General features: G+C 41.0%; 2 protein-coding genes across 4 annotated transcripts in view; one reads left to right on the forward strand and one right to left on the reverse strand.

The window, feature by feature from the left end:
* The window catches only part of LOC111862895 (procollagen-lysine,2-oxoglutarate 5-dioxygenase 1), a 41,196-nt gene extending 26,800 nt beyond the window's left edge, over positions 1 to 14,396 (forward strand). For 2 of the 3 annotated variants that reach the window (XM_023848701.2, XM_023848718.1), the window contains 6 exons: positions 2,726 to 2,864; positions 3,712 to 3,894; positions 5,800 to 5,904; positions 6,588 to 6,734; positions 10,535 to 10,663; positions 12,394 to 14,396. In XM_023848701.2, coding sequence (XP_023704469.1) covers positions 2,726 to 2,864; positions 3,712 to 3,894; positions 5,800 to 5,904; positions 6,588 to 6,734; positions 10,535 to 10,663; positions 12,394 to 12,549 — 859 coding nt within the window. In that variant the 3' untranslated portion in view covers positions 12,550 to 14,396. Of the gene's footprint in view, positions 1 to 2,725; positions 2,865 to 3,711; positions 3,895 to 5,799; positions 5,905 to 6,587; positions 6,735 to 7,384; positions 7,529 to 10,534; positions 10,664 to 12,393 lie in introns of all 3 variants that reach the window. The other variant, XM_023848711.2, reaches the window with a different exon arrangement.
* LOC111862907 (immunoglobulin domain-containing protein oig-4) overlaps positions 1 to 21,415 on the reverse strand; it is a 125,218-nt gene that overhangs the window by 11,112 nt on the left and 92,691 nt on the right. The window contains exon 2 of the mRNA XM_033751036.1: positions 19,458 to 19,624. The gene's annotated coding sequence lies outside the window, so the exon portion shown is untranslated. The remainder of the gene's footprint in view (positions 1 to 19,457; positions 19,625 to 21,415) is intronic.

Genomic DNA, 21,415 nt, shown 5'->3' on the forward strand with positions numbered 1-21,415 from the left:
CTCCAGACTGGCTGCACCATTCAGTTACAACCAGAGAAACTGTTAGTCCAGACAGAACATAGCATTATGAGAAATATACATCATTTGAAGGAGAAAAATACATGAACATAAGAACTGTGAACTTTGTCAAAAATATCATGTTCAGTCACCACAATGGCAAGAAAAAAAAGTGAAGTTATCCCTGTAGCAGGCCGTGGAGGCCCATAGGGTTGTGAGACATTGAGGCTCCCACATTTTGTAGACAGTCGGCTCACTGGTGGTAGTGAGGTTTCAGTCTTACACACTGTTTGAGGCTGAGTCGACCCCAGGGCCATAGTAAGGCTGGAAGAATTAGGTCAGTTGGAAAATCCAGTACATAGTGTGTATAACTACACTATATATATATATATATATACACATACATACACACACATTACATGTTTTGGCCCTTTCTGGCCATCATCAGGTAATACATTAGTATATTTGCCTATCTTTTTTTTTTTAATTGCTATTTCTCCCTACACTGGCAAATGTATTATGTGTGTAATACATTCTGGGCTTGTGGAATATGATTGTATGCAGTTTGATATATAGGTGCCTGTCTGTCAAACTATGCAGCATCCTACCCAAGAGATAGCAACGTTCATACCCACTACCACTGTAGTATCCATAACAGGTCTCAGTGGACTGGTGACTGGACAGGGTGGTGACAATCATGTGTTCACTGTGCCGACAACTGTGGCTTCAAGAGTCAAGTTGACTCTTTGATAGGAAGGTTTAATTTTTGGGGCAAGAAGCCATCACATTCTGGTGGCTGTTACTGGGAAGTATCAGTTGTGTATGTGCCACATTTTTATTGGAAATATAAATATGTTAGCATGTGCACTATAGCAACATGTCAAATAAGGGCAAAGGAAAATTGTTTACTTTGATGGTTAATCCTTTACCGTCTTTATTCTTGCCCTTGCTGTGGAAGTATCTTTGCAGTTTTCTTTTCCCAGTAGCTTCCATATGTCAGTCAAAATGTAGTATATTTGATGTTTAATATCTGTAGAGTAGTCGTGTTCTTGTTTTCCCCTTATCTTCTTTGTCTTCTTTTGTTTGTACATAACCTGTATCTTCCATTGATACTGGTCAGAATAGGCCATACATTTTTAAAGATACTTCATCTGATGTGTGCAAAGATCAGAAATGGCTTCTGTTTACCATTTTTCACAAACATAACAATTCTTAACATTGTGAATACATTTGTCAGTTTGAATTTATAAACATTTTGTGTTCACAGGGAAACATAACCAAACACTCTCCTGGAAAATAGGGTTATTTCATTCTTGGCCTACTTCCTTTCTTAAAGAATTAAAGTACATCATGAGATCACTATGCTGCCTGTTTGTCTGTTTCCTCATTTGTCAACAAAGCTGCTGTGAGAGCATCTTCAGCTTTTCGTTTGATGCTGATAACTAGTGAACCAGTATAGCTAGACTTCTGAATTATGCTATTGAAATAGATTACAAACATACTGATATACATTATGTATGAATATTGTTTGTAAGGTTGCCTATGAAATATCATCAGTTGCCAGACTTTTGAAGTTACATCCAACAAGGTTAACGTAGGCAGAATCAATACGTACTGTAACTTAAAGAAAAAACAAAATAACAGCAATTATAATAATATATCTGTGGGATTAAAAATATGTGAAATAGGAAATTAGGCTTTGTGAGTTCAGCTGGGGACGACTTGTGAGTCACTGTGATCATGCAGTGTGTGAGGCAGAGAAGTAGGATGCGTATGTGGTCTGACAATAAAGTTTTGCGAACTCATTGCAGTAAAAGTGCTACTTACCTCACTGTGGCCGCCTTCAGAGTACTCCCATTGGGAAGCTATGCAATGATGCCAGTGCCTAGTTCACCCTTCAGAACAATTTTGGAACTGGTTTTGTGGAATGGCCTTCAGAACTGCTGTCGTATGACTCCTGATGTCATCGGTGTCATCAAAATGCCTTCCTTTCAGTATTTTATCTTCAAAAACAGAAAAAAGTCAGTGGGGGCTAGAGCTGGTGAATAGGGAGGGTGTTCCAGCACAGTTATTTGTTTACTAGCTGAAAACTCCCTCACAGACACTGTTCTTCAGTGAGCTCCTTTGGGACCATTTTTGCACACACCTTAATGTCAAGATCTTCAGTTAAGGTTTACTTAACTGTTTCTCTGTCGACGTTTCTTTGCTCTGCTATGCTTCTGACAGTCTGCCGATGATTTTCACACACAATTTGACGAAGTTTTGCAATGTTTTCTTCAATTCTGCTTGTTGCTGGCCGTCCTGATCTCTCTTCATCAATGACACTTTCTCTTCCCTTACAAATACGTGTCACCCACTTGTAAACTGCTGTTTTCTTCATAGCATTATACCCATAAATTTGCACTAACATCTCTCTGATTTTGCTTCTGCTCTTGCCAATTTTAACAAGAAATTTAATGTTCGTTCTAACATTCTTGCGACAGCACATCAAAACACACTCAGACAATAATAGACACCACTCAGAAAGGGAATGCCATAGATCAACAAGAACACCGCTGTGAAACGCTAATATGCCAACGTCATCAAACCATACTGAGGTTTCTGTCCACTACTGCTAGGGCAAGCACATGGTGGCGAGTTCGCGAACTTTATTGTCAGACTTCATATGACTGCCTGAGTGACAGGTTGGATTTTTGTGTAGCTGTCATGAGTTGTGCTTTGTGTTCAGTGGTGTGTGGAATGTGCCATATGTGAACAGTTGCTACCTGATAAAAGGAGCACTTATCAGGCACCCTGAGCTGAAGCCATCGTATATGTACAACCAGCTGGATGCTGACATGGCGTTCTGCACCAACATGAGAGAGAAGGTGAGTAGCGACAGTCAAATTGGAGGATACAGTGTGTTAAATTTTTTCCTGCAGTGCTGTTTGCTATGTATGTGTCTCAGAATAAAACTTAATCTTCTGTTTTTCTGTATGCATGTGTGAAACTTTGTCATCCTGTGAGAAGAACATAGACTGAGTGTGCATGAGGGTGAAGTGCTAAAGGGGAACATCTGGACTTGAGAGGGAGGAAATGATCGAATGATGCAGAAATTTATATAATGAGAAGCCTCATAATTTGTACTCTTCACAAAATGTCAGTGGAACAATAAGTCAGAAATATTGGGAGGGACTGGACATGTAGCATGTAGGAAAAAGCAAGAAATGCATAATAAATTTATGTTGTTAAAACTTTAAAGGGAAGATACCACTTTGGAGACCTGGGCATAGATATGAGAGTAATACTGTATTGTCGCGGGTTCAAGTCCCGATGAGGTCATTGGATTTTTTCAATTGACCTAATCCTTCCAGCCACACTATGGCCCTGGGGTCGTCTCAGCCTCTTAACAGAAATGAGTACCAGGAATTAATTAAATAATTTTCCTGGGGAGTAAAGTGCGGACGGCGAGTAAGGCTGACAGCCTTACCGACATCTTTGAGTCGATTGTCTAGATAATGTGGGACCCTCAACGTCTCACAACCCTGTGGGCCATCATGGCCTGTTACAGGGATAACTTTACTTTACTTTTTTTTTTTTAAACAGGTTGCTAGGATGTGACCTGGATTTATTTCACAGGACATGGTCCAGTGGTGTCCTTTTGTGATGATGGTAATGAACTTCTGGGTTCTATAATACCTTGCATGTTACAGTGACACACATTGTGCGTTGCAGGATGTTTTCATGTATGTCACTAATCGTGTGGACTTCGGTCACCTGGTGAATGCAGACAACTTTGACACAAGTCGTGTAAACAGCGAAATCTACCAGCTCCTCGACAACCGGTGGGACTGGGAACAGCGGTACCTACACGAGAATTATACTGAGAACTTCAACCCCAATAACACCATCGCACAGGTAAGTCCAACAAGGGGGCTGGCTCCAAGTGAGGGTACATTATGCCTCAGATGAGTACGGCTGAAGCAAGGACAGCCAATGGAAACTGAAATACTAGGAATATTTCTGCACCACACACCACCTGTCCCACACAAAGAGTATTCTCTTATGGGTCATGCTGCTATGTAGTCTGGCCTAATTTCGCTGACATTGTGGGGGGGTGAGCGCAGTGCCTCGATCGTAAAGACTGAGGAGGAGTAAGCCCAGCAGGCTTGTTCATTCTGTTTACTTGGGTTACTCTTTGAACTGAAAATTGGAAGAACTGTATTACTCCAGTCTATTGGTCGTTTTCTGCCAGATTACACAGTGCCTCACCCCCAGTAGAGGGGAGTGATGAGTGGTAGTCAGATCCCTCATCTCATCAAAGAATAGGCCCCACTTCAAAACACTCAAGAGTCTTGGAAAGAACAAAAATATGCTCACGGATCCCGGCTGGGACCTGTAACCAGGATTGACCAGTGTCACATCCCAGAACCCCTGCTGTGAGAACTTCAGATCTAAGAGTCACTCATTTACTGCCTTGGAATCAGACCCACATTTCTTGGTGAAAGGCCAGCGTCTTACCTGTCCGAACTGTAGGATGGCCTTCTCTTTGAGGTTTTCCATTTTCAGGGACTCCCCATTTGAGTCTCCTTCCTTCACGTTATTTCCAGCGCTGTAATTATTGTAACCCATATATATTTGATTTCATCCATTCATATTTTCCACCCTTTCTTTGCATTTGTTTTCTTTTTATGTAAGTGTTTCATTTCACCCAGTTGGTCATGTGCATCGCATGTAAGTGAACACTACTGTACAAACTGGGAATGTTTTATGTAGTAAAAAGTAAAGCTGTTGCTGTAACAGGCCTACAGGGTTGTGCATTTTCTGGAGACTCGGCTCTCAGATGGAGGTGAGGTTGTCAGTCTTATGTGGCAGCTGCCCTTTACCCACAGGAAGATTCCTGGTACTCATTTCTGTTATATATATATATATATATATATATATATATAGAAAGAGAGAGAGTGTGTGCACACGCACATGCATCAGTGAGACTGAGTCAACCCCAGGGCTGTAGTGCGGCTGGAAGGATTAGGTCAATTGAAAAATCCAGTGACCTCATCAGGAATCAAACTCATGACCTTTTGACATGTAGCATGTGCATGAAAGTGTAACGTTTCTGTTTCCTGTTTTTCTACTGCATACCTAATAGACAGCACTGGAGGATATGAAATTTACTCCATATTCTTACCAATACATATGGCAACCATGGCTGTAAAGTGATGCACAAATACAGCAGTAGAGTTTTTGGATGCAATTGAAATGCTCACCCCCAGTCTCTTTATGGTTTGTTAATTGGAATATTATTCCCGTTTTAAAGTTCTAGCTGCTATATACTGTGATAGTGACACGGAAAGCAATGGGTACTTCTGGTTATAACCCAGGAGACATCAACATTACCACAATTTGTCACGGGAAAGAAGGACTCTGCAGATCCTCGATTTTATTCCATTAAGTTTTGTCTTCACACCAGATTTCATGAATAAGGCTGTATTTTGAGTTTCTTACATGAGTCATATCAAGTTGACCTGCCCATTCAGAATTTAGTACAATATATTTTCCTGTGTTACTTTTTTTTCTCAGAAAGCAACTTACAGTAGCTGCTTCTAAACAGAGACTTTGAATGTTAGACTAGTGACTGACTTCCCTGAGTTCCTCATTCCCTTTGGGCAAAGTAACAACTGCTCCTCATCACTTCTCACTTAAATGTCTGTTGTTTAATGCTGCGAAGTTCAGTTGATAGAGTGTTGGTAAATTGACCAAGAACCTATGTGCAAAGTGTAAGATTTAGGAAGTTGTATATGTCTGTATTGTGTATGTTGGCAGCCATGTCCAGATGTGTATTGGTTTCCTGTGGTGAATCCCCGCTTCTGCAAGGAGTTCATTGAAATCATGGAACATTATGGCCAGTGGTCGGATGGCACCAACAAGGTGAGAAAGATGAGCATTTGTGTCAACAGCCTACGTATGTTTAGATTGGCAGTGTTCAAGAACAGGGCGCTGATGAGCACATCTGGACATGAGGAGGAGAGAGAATGTTGGATAATTAGAAGCTTCATAGTTGGTACTCTGCAGTCTATATTGTTATGGTTATTAAATGTAGGAGGGTTACATGGGGAGGATATGTAGCAGGCATGTGAGTTTGCTTGCGAACTACAGACCACAGAGTTTTTTATGTGAGAGATGAGAAACAGATACGGACTTTGGATGAAAACCCTGAAGGGAGGTCAGTGGAGCACAGGTGGGTGCAGATGGGACAGCATGGTATGAAAATGGAGCTTAGAATAATAAGAGTGAAAAGATAGAGTGGATTGAACCATCTCATGACACTTATGTGCAGTGTGGATGTTTGTGAATACAGGAAGGAGAACTTTTGTGTTACATAAAGGTAGAGAATTTATTGAGCAGCTGAGTAACTGCCAGCTGTAAAATAAGCTTCTGTACCATGGTATTGGTTTATTATGTAATAGAATTTAATTTTTGTTCATTCATTTTAAGGAATGAGTATCTTTTTAGATTTTCAAGTGTTTCATTCAAGACATAACAAGGTGATTGTTGTAGAAGCCAGAACTGCTGTATTGTTAGGACTAGTGTCTGTGAGCCAATGTTCACAGGATCCACGGCTCGACGGTGGTTATGAGAATGTGCCAACCCGTGATATCCACATGAAGCAGGTTGGATTGGAGGCTCACTGGTTGGAGGTGTTGCGTCTGTATGTACGACCACTGCAGGAGTTGGTGTTCACCGGATACTTCCATGATGTATGTTCCCCCCTTCAGGGAACCCTGTCTTGTCCCACATACAATTGGATGCTCTGTGACTAGCCTGACCAGGCTGTAAAACTGTAGAGCACAAAGTGCATGAGCGGGGGGTGCTCTGTAAACTACTGCATAACAGTGCTTGATGGATTTCTGTGTTGAAAGTTTACACTGAAGGTTATCATGTCAAATTTAATTTTGTTCAGAATAGTCCAGTATGACCTCTAAAAATGACAGAAATATGTCAAGAATATGTGTCTTTAAGATGCTGTTTGAAATGTATTACAGTGCGGTCAGTGTTTAACAAGATACAAGCGGATATAGTACTGGTACTGGTCAGTAGCAGATGTGTAGCTACAGTAAATGGACATTATGACCAAAGAATGCATGGAAAATACATGTATTTTGGTCTTGTATTCCAAGAATTGGAACATTTCAGATTTCCCGTCAGTCATCATGATTCTGTTGATTTTCTAAACTCATGTGAGGTGTGTGACTGGCTGTCCTTGGTTCGGGCCAGACTCAGTAATGAAGTTTAGCTCTGGGGAGAAATAAACTTGTGCTGGAGTTGACTGATTGTGATGTGGGTACAAGATGGATGTTTCCAAGGGTATCTTTACGTTTAAGACTAATTTGTGGGGCTTGCCCGCCAGGATGACCGTATCGAGGGGGGGTATGAAGCAGTGCCAACACGGGACATCCACATGAAACAAGTGGGACTCAAGGAACAATGGGACTACTTTCTGGAGGAGTTTGTGGGACCACTGCAAGAGAGAGTGTTTATTGGTTACGTTGGTGTAAGACACTGTTTGATGATGCAGCATTGGTGATGGGTGGGAGGGGATAGGGTGCTGTACATGTGCTTTGGGCCAGAATGTGTGTTGTTTGTATGTACTCCTTATGTAGTGTTTTGTGTGTCTCTAAAGGTTCCATATCGTAGGTGTGTATGACATTCCAGAGACTGGCCGTGTCTTTGGCTTTTGGGTGTAATGAGGGACTGGGGCTTTATCACTGGGCCTGTCCTTTGAAGTGCGTATGAGAGAAGTAAGGTAGAGTTAGTGGACAGTATTACATAATGGTCGTCTACAGTGTACATATATTGTTTGACTGAAGGGTGAACAAATGGCTGCCAGTAGATTCTAATGGGCTCTGCTAGTTACTCATCACTCACTCATGGAGCTGACCCCTTCTTAAGAAACCGCCAATTGTGCAGCTACTCAGGAACTTGCCAGGATTTTATGAACCCAAAAGTTCATCACCATGTTCACAAGAGCCCTCCACTAGTCTCTATCCTGAACCAAATCTGTCTAGTCCATACCATCCCATTCTGTCTCTCTAAGATCTATTTTAATATTGTCTACCCACCTACGCCTTGGTCTTCCCAGTGTTCTCTTTCCTTCTAGCTTTTCCACCAGTATCCTATATGCATTCCTCTTTTCCCCCTTTCGTCCTACATGTCCTGCTCATCTCATCCTCCTTGACTTGATCATTCTAATTATACTTGGAGAAGAGTACAAGTTATGGAGCTCCTCATTATGCAGTTTTCTCCAACCTCCTGTCACTTCATTTCTCTTTGGTCCAAATATTCTCCTAAACACCCTCAGCCTGTTTCTCCCTTAATGTTAGAGACCAAGTTTCACATACATATAGAACCACAGGCAAAATTATAGTTTTGTATATTGTAGTTTTTATGTTTTTTTTTGGGCAGCAGAAGAAAAGACAAAAGGTTCTGGACTTAAAGCACTTAGGTCGTTTATCAGCAGAATCCATCCAGGTCCAAGGCTTCTTGAACATTTTTGTAACAAGCTTATTTTTTTATGGTGAGTAGTTGTTAGCCCCACACCCAACCTCCAAGCTGGAGGACCACGCCTTGTCAGCTGTCCGCAACAGCTTATTCAAAGTATTCGCAGCTACCCTCCATACCTGGATGGCATCTCCTCCATCCGCAACCTGTGGACGCACAGTGCCGTGGTGACAAGGGACCCACCTAACATGGGCTAGCTGCTCATCACAAAGTGAAAAGAACACAAAGAATTTTCTGTTATAACTTTTTAATAAATATCTGATTTGTGTTTCTTTTCTTGTTGATCATGGCTGGACATATTAATCGATGTTCACATGCTTCATCATACCTGAAGTGAGATCTGAGATAGTCAAGAGGTGAAACTTATTCTAATTCTAGAATACTGTTTTCAAGGACAGTGTTGGCCCGGTTGAAATGCCATTACCATGGAACTTTTACAGTCATGACAGTGATGTTAAAGATCTACATTTCATTATTGAATGGGACAAACTAGATTTATGTGCAGGCAGAATGCCATGCCTCAAATTACAAAAACTGTTTTTGAATTCCTGTCAGCAAGGAAGAAGAGGTGTTGGTAGACCTAGAGGCTGGAACAGTTGTATAGCCTGGTGTTGCACCTTGCTTGCATGTGTCTCGCACAGTCAGTACTCATTTTGATACTGGTGTCACAGTTCAGTAAGATAAGCTTTAGTTTCTCTCTTGTACATTGGCTTATGTGGTGTGGATTTGAAATGAAGTGGCAAACCACTTGCTTGGAAAGCATGAAAGAAATCACAGAATAAAACTGGACCCTTCTGAATACAAAGTACTGCACTGCAACATGTGTATGTCTGTTGTGTCATACCTTCTGTGCTTTATATTCACTGCGGTACCCTGTTCCTATGTGGCAGAGGCTGCAGATTGCAGTGCAATATAATCTGAGAACATCTTCACAGCTGAACATCAGTATGAATTCAGAGCAGATGTCCAATGTTTCAGAGATTTCTCCTTCCATCTTTGGAGATCTATGATGATGGAAACAGAGAAGGTCTCTGAAATGCTGGACTTCTGCGCTGAACTGACATTGAAGTCTTGTCTGATAAGAGGGACTGTAAGTGTGCAGGTTCTGTGGAACAGTGCATTGGCTTCTGACATATTCATTAGAGTAAAATGGCCATGTATGCACTGTAATATTTCTGTTCCACCTTTCGATATATACTTATTATGACAACAACAAGCATCATTACTGTACACACAACAGATGCTGTTATGGCAGTACTGTGTGGGACACTGTCCATTGTTTGGGACTGTATTTCATATGCACAGCATTTTGTGAGCTGGTTGTACTCTTGTCTTCAGGTAACTGGTTATCTTTATACTGACAAATTGCTCATTACCGTTTCTTTTTTTAATATTAGCAAACAGGCCTGCCCATGCTCCATCCAAGATAAGGTTGCTTTTCTTGTTAATATCTCAATATACAGTAGCTACAGCTGTAAGGAATGAATAAGACTCAAATTAAAAAAATCAAATTTACTCATGTACATAAAGAGGTTCAATGAGGATTTGACTTGGACCCAAAAATTCTGCAATACACAGCAGTAAGTAATTACCATGAACCAAGTAGATTTCATAACATTTTTTGGTGTTTTCTGTTAAGTCTGCAGTCAGAAATAGGAAGCAGACAGGAAAGTTGCTGGTGCTTTCTTATTCTTCTTTCTTTTTTCTCTTCTTCACACGTACAGATGGCAGTGGCTAGAGGGTCCCATGTTACTGACAGAAATATACAAATATTCTTACTGTGATCAAGGTCTCATTCCAAAGTGATGACTACATGTGGGATCATCAGCCAGAAGTCAAAGCCTGACAGGGGCAAGAATGGTTCTGGAGCTTCATCTCCGCACGGTGTTGTGCTTAGGCTAAGGGGAAACTTTAATAAGACTGTCCTTGAGGCAGAGAGTGTTGTTGCCATAATTAATTTAGAAATATCAGAAGTGAGACGTTCTATAACATGTTCCAGCCCCCTCGAGCATTTATGAACTTTGTGGTGCGCTACAGACCAGAAGAGCAACCATCGCTGAGACCACACCATGACTCCTCCACATACACCATCAATGTGGCTCTCAACCGACCAAAAATAGACTATGAGGTATGGTACATCAAACACAAGAAACCTTTAACACCTGGACAAATAACCAGGCTGTGTTAGGAGCACACACTGATGATTTTCAGTGAGGGTGAACACGTCTGAAGGTCTCACCTTTTGACATTGTAAGCTGTCTAACATGTCTGGTATTGTCATCATGTTACATATGGGAGTGGTCTGAAATGAGATGCTTTCAAGGAAACCGTTGGCCTGTTCACAGCAAAGCTTCAGAAATGCTTCCCTTAGCTTCACCATGTCTGTCTGCCTCTCCCTGTGTAAAAAACACAGGAACCACTGAATGTATTTTTGTTATGTTTGATATTTTGTAGCTTTACAACAAATTTATCATTGCATTCAACTTTCAGTTTAAGTCGGACAGCAGTAATGGACACCTTACATGAAAACTGCATGCATTCCTGCATTTGTATTGAGTATGACTTGCAAATATTTACTAGAGTGAAAAATGTATTGAACCAAAACGGTAAAGAAGAATGAAATGTATGTTATGCATAATATATTATTTTAAGCCATATTAAATAAGGGTGCCTTTTAAAATATAGAGTCACCAACAAAGTGAATACGAGTTGCTATCGGAAAGTTCTTGGACTAGGTCAAAAAAGAAATGCTGCCTTAACTTGCTCAATTTAGGCTTCCATCTCCTTCAAAATAGTCTCCTTGGGAACATATACAGCGATTCCATCGTTTTTTCCACACTTCAAAATCACCGTGGATTTCATTTTCCTTAATGCTGTTGAGTACTGCTTGCAGTTCCCTTTGGATGTCAGACACTGTTTCAGAATGTCGTCTCATTTTCATTTTCAATTTGAGAAACAAAGTGAAATCACAGGGGGGCTAAGTCTGGCAAGTACAGAGAATGGGGAAATTATAACCATGTTGTTAGTCACAAACTCTGTGGCTTTCAGGGACGTGTGGCCAGGTGCATTGTCATGATGAAGGAGCCAACCAAAGTTCCAGTCTTTTTTGTCTCACATTTTCTCTCAAGTGTCTCAGAACATCACAGTAAAGTCAGAGTTGACCAGTGTGTTACGAGGAACAAATTCATGGTGAAAAATCCCCTTCATGTTGAAAAAACACTGGGCATGCTGCGCCTTTTTTGCTCTTGGTGATTGTGGGCTCTTCCACTGCGACAATTGAATGTTCTCCAAAAGCCTCACAAAGAATTTCAAGGGTTTCAGTAGTGGATTTACCAAACTTCACGCAAAACTTGATGCAGACACGGTGTTTGATTTTGCCACCCATCACAGACAAAATGAAACACGGAAGTTGAAAAAGCACTCGTGTAAAGCCAGTGCGTGTTCACAGCAGTGTAAAATGGTAGACTGATGATGCAATATACTTGTGGAAGTGTGCCCTTGGTCCCCACTCATCTTCTTTCACTGAGGCAGTTAGAACAATAACATGCAGGTAACTTTCTCTGATAGCACCTCGTATGCCAGAATTATGCATTTATTGCATAGCTTTCCTGACTTGTCAGTTTTGCATACATGGAAATGTTGCACTGGGCCAGATCAGGTGAGATAATAAGATTGTGTCTTTTTCATCTAGCACTTTGGACATGACTGCATGTGAAAGTTATATGCCGGAGCTGTCGTGGCATGTAACATTCCGTTGGCGGAGAGGAACTGTTGATGCTCAGAAGTAATGAGCTGGGGGTACATTGATGGCAGTAATTATGCAAAACTGTAAAAAAGTGTCATCACCTCTGGTTGCAGGGAGGTGGATGCAGGTTCATCCGCTATAATTGCAGTGTTACGGATACTCGCCTTGGCTGGATGCTGATGCATCCTGGGAGACTTACACACTACCATGAGGGTCTGCCTGTTACTAAAGGAACGCGGTACATCATGATTTCATTTGTTGACCCTTAGGCGAGCTACAGAGCCGACAAGTCTAGGATTGCCAGATGCTTCTTTCAAGTTCCTTACAAGAATCATCCTTTCATATCAATTTTTTTTTTTTTTTCATTTATTTTTATGGATTGCAGTATCTTGCAGTGCTGACCTGTCAGACTCAAGACAGTCAGTAAACCTGATGGATGCCGTGAGAACATTTTGTATTTTTGTGCCAAAGGATCACAGAGTATCTTGCTTCAGTAGCTGAAATTACTTCTTGTTATGCGTCCTGTATTTACAAAATCCTATCCAGAGTCAATACAGTACTTCACATTCCCCTGGGCCATAGGATCAATTTGAATGTTATCTTCCTGCCTCTTACTGGATGTGGATCATAGAAACCAAGGAAGGTCATCATTCCTTTTCCACTGTGCTAATGTAATAAATACTCTTTTTAAAAGCTAGAATATATACTAATAAAGTGTTTGCAAGAATGCTGAGACTAATTTCAGATTGCAGTCATTATGGAACTGGTATCTTTGTTGTGTTCTCAGTCACGGAACAAAGTGATGATGAGTTCTTGAAATGTGGACCCTGATATTGGGTACATTTCTGTATAATGTGCATTCAGTCTTTTAATGCTTGAACGATTTAATGAAATATATGATTCTGTCCCTTTATTTGTCCACTTTATACAGAGTTTTGGTAGTGGTCATTTTGCATCCTACTGTACTGTCTATAGCCTGCCTCTGGTGTCCTCCAGTGCCTAGCTTTGCCTTACGGAGTGGGCACAGCACCTTTTCTCTAAACCTGGAGGTGGGGACACCCATACTTGAAAATATCTTAAATGTATTCATGACAATGGACAGTGTCCATAGATGAAGATTAATCCACCTGTTATAAAAAACCATCAGTGTTTTACATCCAGTCATTTCATCAGCTGGCAACCCTGAGAGAATGGAGGTACAATTGTATGTCATGTTAAGCTAACTCCGTAACATTGTGCTGTGTCATATATCAGAGTGTGTGAACCATGGCTGCTTGCATGTCCATTTCATTAAACTGTTGTTACAATTTATTGGTTTTGGGCATAAACAGAAATATGTCAGCCCTTAACAGAAGGTGTTTACTAATGTGATGACATTTGATATCACACATATTAATAGACCACACAGAAATAAAACTGCACCAGACCCTCATATCCATTTAAGAAAAGATCTTTCTTAAATGGTTCCCCTCAGTGGCTCCTTTCAGACCCAGATGTTGGCAATATTTTAGTATTTGCTTTTGCTTCAGGAATGCATTGCAGACTGGAGAACAGGATGTAACTTTTACAATTTATATGTTGCTTCCACACTTTTATCATTCACCCATTGCCCTCTGAGACACCCATTCTGCTCAGTTGGGTCTGCAGTAGAAGCTTCTAAATTTCATGCATACGATTTTATATTATTCTCAGTGTTATGCCCATAATTCACACACCTCGCCATTTTGTGTAAAAAGATTTTTAGAGTTGAGCTGTTGACCAAAGAAGTGTAGACATTGTGAATGTCTATATTGTGCAGCAGTGGTTGTTAATCATGTTAGCTGGGGCAGCACTGAGGTTAGAGAAACCAAAGCATGGTTCATAGCTAGAGTACAGATTGAATATTTTCTGCTGGAGTTTGCAAAATGTTTGATATAGGATAAAAAACATTTTGTGTTGAACTTCAGAAGCTTTGTATACAAGAATTATGAGTATGTGTATCATCAGTGTTGCCAGTCCTCTCTTGACAGAAGGTTGGTTCGAGGCAGTTTACTTAAGGACAGAATATTTGTTTCATGTAAGAGTACTTTTATTTAACAGGTATGATGTATTCTATTTAAAGCATGTTTTTAATGTAGTTCTGCTGTGTTTATTGTGCCCGTACAAGCTTCCTTTTTATGTTTGTCCATTCTCCTTCCTCCTGCTGCATTGCATCTGATGTGGTTGTAACACCAGATGGGAGATTCAACAATAGATGGAAAGGTTTTAGAATACAGTTCAAATAAATGGATGGATGGCTGATAACCCCTTTACACATTTGCTCTGTTACCTGGAAAGTGATACATAACAGAGCAGTAAGGGAAAGTGACGACACCATTGCAGTTTGGTCAGTAGTCCTAAGGGACGGAGGGGAGACTTTTTTTTTGCGGCCATTCATTAACACGCTCGACTAAGCGGGTTTTACTAAAATCCACATGAGATTAAAAAGATAAAAAAATTAAACCAACCTTCCCACCGTTGGGGGGTCACTTCAAGTNCAGTTCAAATAAATGGATGGATGGCTGATAACCCCTTTACACATTTGCTCTGTTACCTGGAAAGTGATACATAACAGAGCAGTAAGGGAAAGTGACGACACCATTGCAGTTTGGTCAGTAGTCCTAAGGGACGGAGGGGAGACTTTTTTTTTGCGGCCATTCATTAACACGCTCGACTAAGCGGGTTTTACTAAAATCCACATGAGATTAAAAAGATAAAAAAATTAAACCAACCTTCTCACCGTTGGGGGGTCACTTCAAGTTATTCACTTGATAACAAGTTCATTGAACAAGAATTAGGAAGAAATTGTAAAATAACTAGCGCCATCTGTGGAGTAATGTTCAGATTTCACTCCACAGATGGTGCTGCAGTTTTATTTCAATTTACCGTTAACTCTCACTGATGAAGCTTGTGTCAAGTATTTAAATTGCTCCATGAACCTAAGGGTGGGCATGGGTGGGTTGCCAGGCTTCCACGATCTCTTCCTCGGTGACTGGCCCCCTAGCCCTATAAAATGAATTTTTGGAGGAGCGGCTTGGCACAGCACAGTAAGTCAGGTCATAAGAAACTATGATGTTACATGGTTTTCTTCACTTTGTGGCTTTCCATGAGGTTCTAGTCAACAGAATGCGCTGCAGTTATAATACATTTTCTTGCTAAATCTCGCTCATAAAACCTGGTCTTAAATGAATAAGTCAAAGTCACCCCCTAAGGGCGGGTGGTTGGTGGGCGGATGGTGGGCCAAAGTTTTTTTATTTTTGATCCCATGTGGATTTTAATAAAACCCGCTTAGGTTGAGTGTCTTAATGAACGGCCGCAAAAAAANCCACCAGCACCACTGAAATTTATTTCCTTTTATCTTCCTCTTAAGCTACATCTTCGGTTATAATTCCAGAAAAATCAATTAACTTACTTTCTAAGTCACAAAACTATACTTGGTCTCGAACCTTCAGACTCTTGTTCACTACGCCGGTGTTTTACCAATAGGCCACCGATGCCTCGGAAATTTTTGAGCTGTAATCTTCCTCTTATGTTATATTTCGCTATATAATTCCATAAAAATCTCATTACAAAAACACTTCTGTATTCGAACCACCAACCTTGTATTTACAACGCCGGTGCTTTACCAATAGACCACTAGAACATGTATGTTGTAGCTGTTTGCGATCGTCCTTATATTATACGGCTTGATTTATAGCTGCAGAAAAAATCGTATTTATTTATTCACTTTTCAATTTCTATTGACAAAAGACACCGTGGTCTAGAACCCGGTACCTTCACAATTCTACGGCAATGTCTTACCCACGTACCACCAGATCTATACAAATTTGTTACCTTCACCGTCCTCATATAGTACCACTTGCTTCCTACATGAACAAATTTCTTACATTCTTTTTTTCACAAAAATATTCATGTCATCGACCCACGTAACTTCTAAACCACACACCTTACCTCTAGACCACCGGCCACCCTTGATATTACTCAGCTANCCTGTTAGGGCGCTTAAACAATTTTAAGCATTGTGAAGAAAGCAGTCTTCTGGGATTTGGCACCGTGTATATGTNTTTGCTGAAATGGCTGGTCTGAGGAAGATCATTTATTCTGTATGTCTCCTGTGAGGCATCAGCTGACTGGTTGACCACAACCACCTTAATCTNTCCCAGAAGACTGCTTTCTTCATAGTCACCGCCGTGAAAGCCTCAAATCTTACAATTTTAAGCATTGTGTTTAAAAATGCTGTATCTAACTCAATTTTTATGATAAATGGATGGAATTGACGTTATCTGTATCAGCAAAGAACATAGTGTCGCATAATATAACGGAAGATTTGAAAATGTATACATACATATAAAACTTTTTGTTGTTCACTTAAGTATCATTTTAATTCCTCTATTAGGGTTTCACTCAAGCCTGTATGGTAATTACTAAATTTAAAAATAAATATTTAGTACTGCGCATGGACTTCTACTAGAGGCGTGTGCGCGCACTTTCACTCTCAGAGTTTAAATGCCCGATTCGCCAAAACGTGGTACTTTGACCCCGGCGTCCATATTCATCACTGGCCCGATGACGGCACTAACGCCGTCAAAGGTTAATCGCTTGGGACCACGTTAACCAGAAATAAAAATTGAACACTTGAGACTGTAACCTCATGGGAAGATACAGAGTGTCAACCCAACAGTCGTATCACGCAGCTATTTAAACACTTAAGACCAAGCTAATTCATCGCGAGTTAACAAGAAAATATGAAATAAAAACTGTGATAAAACACGCACATGCGTGGAAATAGGTTAGAAAAGGAGGTAGAAATTTTTGCTACAAACCTAGCTAACAAAATTAAGCACATATGCAGCAATGCATAGAAATGGGGAAAAAATGTGAAACATGTAGTATCTAACGTTAGCGCCATCTGTGGAGTAAAACCAGAACACTCGAGACTAAAACCTCATGGAAACCCAGGGCCGCGCCACAGCTCAAGCGGCTGCCCGGGTTCGATCAAGTGGGAATTGTGGCGGACAAAAGTGGCACTGGGACAGGATTTCTCCGAGTACTTCGGTTTCCCCTGCCAAACTTCATTCCACCAATTGCTCCACAATCACCCTCACCTATCATCTGGGGCTGGTACAATAGGCCAGAAGTGGCTGCAGTACAAGGGACTTAGTCCCAACCCACTAGCAATAAAAAAAATCGTAATACCCGGATAGTGATTCTGCTGTTTTTTGAGGAATAGGCAGCCGCAAGGCATTGAAAACAAAATGACGATTTTGTATTAGCATCGCCAAGGAGGTATATAATGCACTTTCTAAATTTTGGGCATCATTATTTTCATGCGGGACTGGAAGGCGATAGAATTTAGCAGGCAAGATGTGCCACTCTACTACCTAGAGGAAATCTACTAGGACGAATGATACCTCCTCGGCTATCTTAGTACCCGGATACCAAATCAGCTCTTTTCGACGAATAGGCAGGGTACGAAATGACAATCTTGTATTCGGTATATCGTGGAGGTACATAATGTCGCCATTTTGTTGCTAGTCAAAGTGCCATTTTTGCTGGCAAAATGTGCCACTTTACCTTCTCAATTGCCTTAATAACCGGATAATAATTTGACCTTTCAAACTTGTGAACCCAACTGCATGGGCAACAGAATGGCGAATTTGTATGCTTGTATAGTATCACCACAGAGATCAAAGAAATCACTTTTATTTAATACTTACAAGCAAGCAGTATCTCTTCTGTAGAGAGCCCAGGGGTATATTTCCAAGGATACACAGAGAAGGAATGGGATTTTTTATTTAATAGCATATTTACAGTCTACAATATCACTGTACTACAGCACATAAAGTCTCCACAGGTCAACTTAAAATTCTTCAAATACAAACTTCTTGCTCCTTAATAGTTTTAGCCAACATATACTGTGATGCTGACACAAAGAAAAATTATCACAGGCAAAGAACAGGCATTTCTGCTTGAGAGTTATAATTATTAAATCTTTACTTATGCAGTCTTTATTTCTCATTATCAGTGTGTTACTTTTGATCAACTAGTTCGCTTATATATGGGCCCGAGAGGAATGGAGTGACAGGAGGGTGGAGAAAACTGCATAATGAGGAGTATAATCAGAATGACAAAATCAAGGATGAGATGGGCAGGGCATGTAGCACCAATGGGGGTAAAAGAGCAATACATATAGGACATTGGTGGCAAAGCCAGAAGGAAAGAGACCACTAGGAAGACCAAGGCATAGGTGGGTGCAGAATATTAAAATGGATCTTAGAGAGACAGGATGGGATGAATTGGGTCGATCTGGCTCAGGATAGGGACTAGTGGAGGGCTCTTGTGAACACAGTAATGAACCTTCGGGTTCCATAAAATGCTGGGAAATTCTTGAGTAGCTGCAGAATTGGAGGCTCCTCAAGAAGGGCTCATCTCCATGAGTGAGTAAGAATGGGCCAGTTAATGAGTAAGACGTTTGGAGACTCAAAGCCAACCAAGAAATGAGGAAACTATATACAACCTCTGATCTGGCAGCCAGTATTAGAACGGTGAAGTGATTCGAGTATGCAATTACAATAGAACAAAGCAGGGATGCTAAGGAATCTTAGTAAGCAAGCCATAAGGTCAAGGGAAAATATACAGGCTTGAACTGAGATTGCTGGAAGATACAAAGAATGACTGATAGGAGCTGAAAGTGGCGAAATGAAGGTAAAAAGCAAGGGCATCTGTTGTGAAGACAGTTGGGGTTCTTACAGGGCCCTCAAGCCAAGGAGTCAATAAGAAAGATCATTAATTCACCCTTACATAAATTTGAGATAAGAATTAAAGCTCTTAAACACAAAATAGAAGAAAACAAATTTAGACTGCAATGCATGTACACAGATCATGTGCACAGCTCACGCACGTGTATCAGTAATGTAGTACAGTGACTGTCCCCGTCCTACTTGAGACTGTGCCGGACTTTATGTCAGGAACAGACATGATTCCCTTATTAGAAAGTTGGATAAAATTTCTGAAGGAATAGATCTCCACTTCTAACACAGACATCTGTGGCACAAAAGTGTTCATATTACAAACCCGTTTTCAAGAACAGATCCCTTCTGCAAAGGAAGCATGAGGTAGAGGAATCTTCTGAATAAATGAGCATGCCATGTTTCATTACCAATTAGCTCACAGTAGGGCAGTTTTCGCACAGTAACAGGTGAAGAATTTGCTGCATATCCTTCCCAAGTCTTAAGCCAGTGTCCTCCTTGCAGGGAGGAGATGGCTGCCTCCCTAGATCCTCCTTGTTCGGCCCCAACACAATGACATCATGATGCCACCAAACCCCTGTCAACATAAACAATATCTTCCAGAGGGTGTCCAACCATGTTATTTGCATTAACAGTAAAGCTCATGACAGCATGTAAAAACATCCTTCCAGAACCTTAATGTAAGTATATGAGGCATGGGACAGCTGTATTCAAAGGATAAGATTTCAGTACATCAGAAACATTTTGTTATGAATTTTCAACATAATTATTTTGACATAATGAACTGTCTACCTAACAGAGCTTTGCTGTGCGTGCAGCCTAGCACAGAGGCAAATCCCTACTCATAAACAGCATTCGTGCTAGGTCCATGGCAAACGGTTAACTGAACCTCCCACAAGAAGTGTATCAGGAATCTATATGCAAACAAATTTGTCTCTCTGAGTGTCAGCTCCACCGTACTGTGATCTTGTAGGTTGGAGTATCATGTAGTCCTATAGGAGAATACCCATCATTTCAGAGTAACATAACTCATGCTGATACCCATGTGTCCTCACACAGACAAACAGACTCCTCACTGCTGGTGCCCGGTGACACACCTCCCTTGTAGGTGGAAAGCAGAAGGGATCCTCCTTGTTAAGCTCAGACCCAATCACATCCTTTGGCAGCTGAGACAGCAGTTCCTCCATTGATGTCCCTCGAGGGCTGCCAACAATCACAAATTATAATTCTCCTACAATCTGCAGCATGCTGATGCCCCTCCCACTGTTGGTTTCCAAAATCCTACGTGATAATGATCTTCTTACGGCTCACCTTCACTACATGGCTGCCTCAAGACTGGTGGGCAATGGCTGAGTGAGGGAAGGGGATCTTGGGCACTCCTTCCTAGGTAAGAAGTCCAGCTCCTCACAGGTGATATGCAAGGGCATATGACAAATTCCTGGATGCTCCTTGCTCACGCCATACAAAACAGCGTCCTTCAGCATGGAGAATGGGTTTTATCAGTGACACACCCCAAACCACAATATGTATACCAGCAATAACAGCCCTACTTACTTATTAGCATTAACCCATTACATGCAAGTGCATTATCCAATAAAAATACCAATTCAAGATTTTTCAATTTGCAAAAAACTCACTCAAAAGCAAGTGTCCACGCAGGAAATCCTTGCTCCAGCTGGCCAAATTCATCATCCTCATGATCATCGCCATCAAGAACTGTAATTCTCCACTGCAACGCCATACTTTCAGTTACTTCCTTTCTGCTAAGCTGCCCTAGCCACCACAAAGTGTAAAAGCAAACTGTTAAATTTCTCCTGGGTGAGGGGTTTCCCATTGCAGTTCTTCCACACAGTAGCGTATCCTTGGCACAACAAATACTTTGATTACTTTCAGGCTGAACGTTGAAGTGTCTGCAAATTACATTTCTGCGGATACTCAGAGCAGTCACAGCAATAACATGTTCTTGTCTCATGGAGTTGCTTATGGCAGTGCTGAAACAATGCTTTGGACTCCAGAGCTGGACTTGGTGCTGTTAGCAACAGGATTCCCACCGACTGGGTTTTCCAGATGTTTCTCTTTCGCTAAATTGCAAGCAGCGCAGACACATTTTCCATTGTAAAATGTGTCACTTGTATTAACCACAGATAATTCACTCTCTAATCTATCCTCTGAAAGCACAGGAGAGAATGTGGGAATTCCTATGGGATATACCACTGTGTAGTCCACTGTAAGTCAATGGATGTCTTGGAGGAACATGTCACCTCCGTCTTCTCTTCTTGCTTGGCTGATCATTTGATGCTGAAGATTGAGGCAACACTTCCCCCCAAAACATCGGTTCACTTTCAATGGACAATGTAGTGCTATTATC

The sequence above is a fragment of the Cryptotermes secundus genome, unplaced genomic scaffold (assembly GCF_002891405.2).
Source record: "Cryptotermes secundus unplaced genomic scaffold, Csec_1.0 scaffold1274, whole genome shotgun sequence".
Taxonomy (NCBI): domain Eukaryota; kingdom Metazoa; phylum Arthropoda; class Insecta; order Blattodea; family Kalotermitidae; genus Cryptotermes; species Cryptotermes secundus.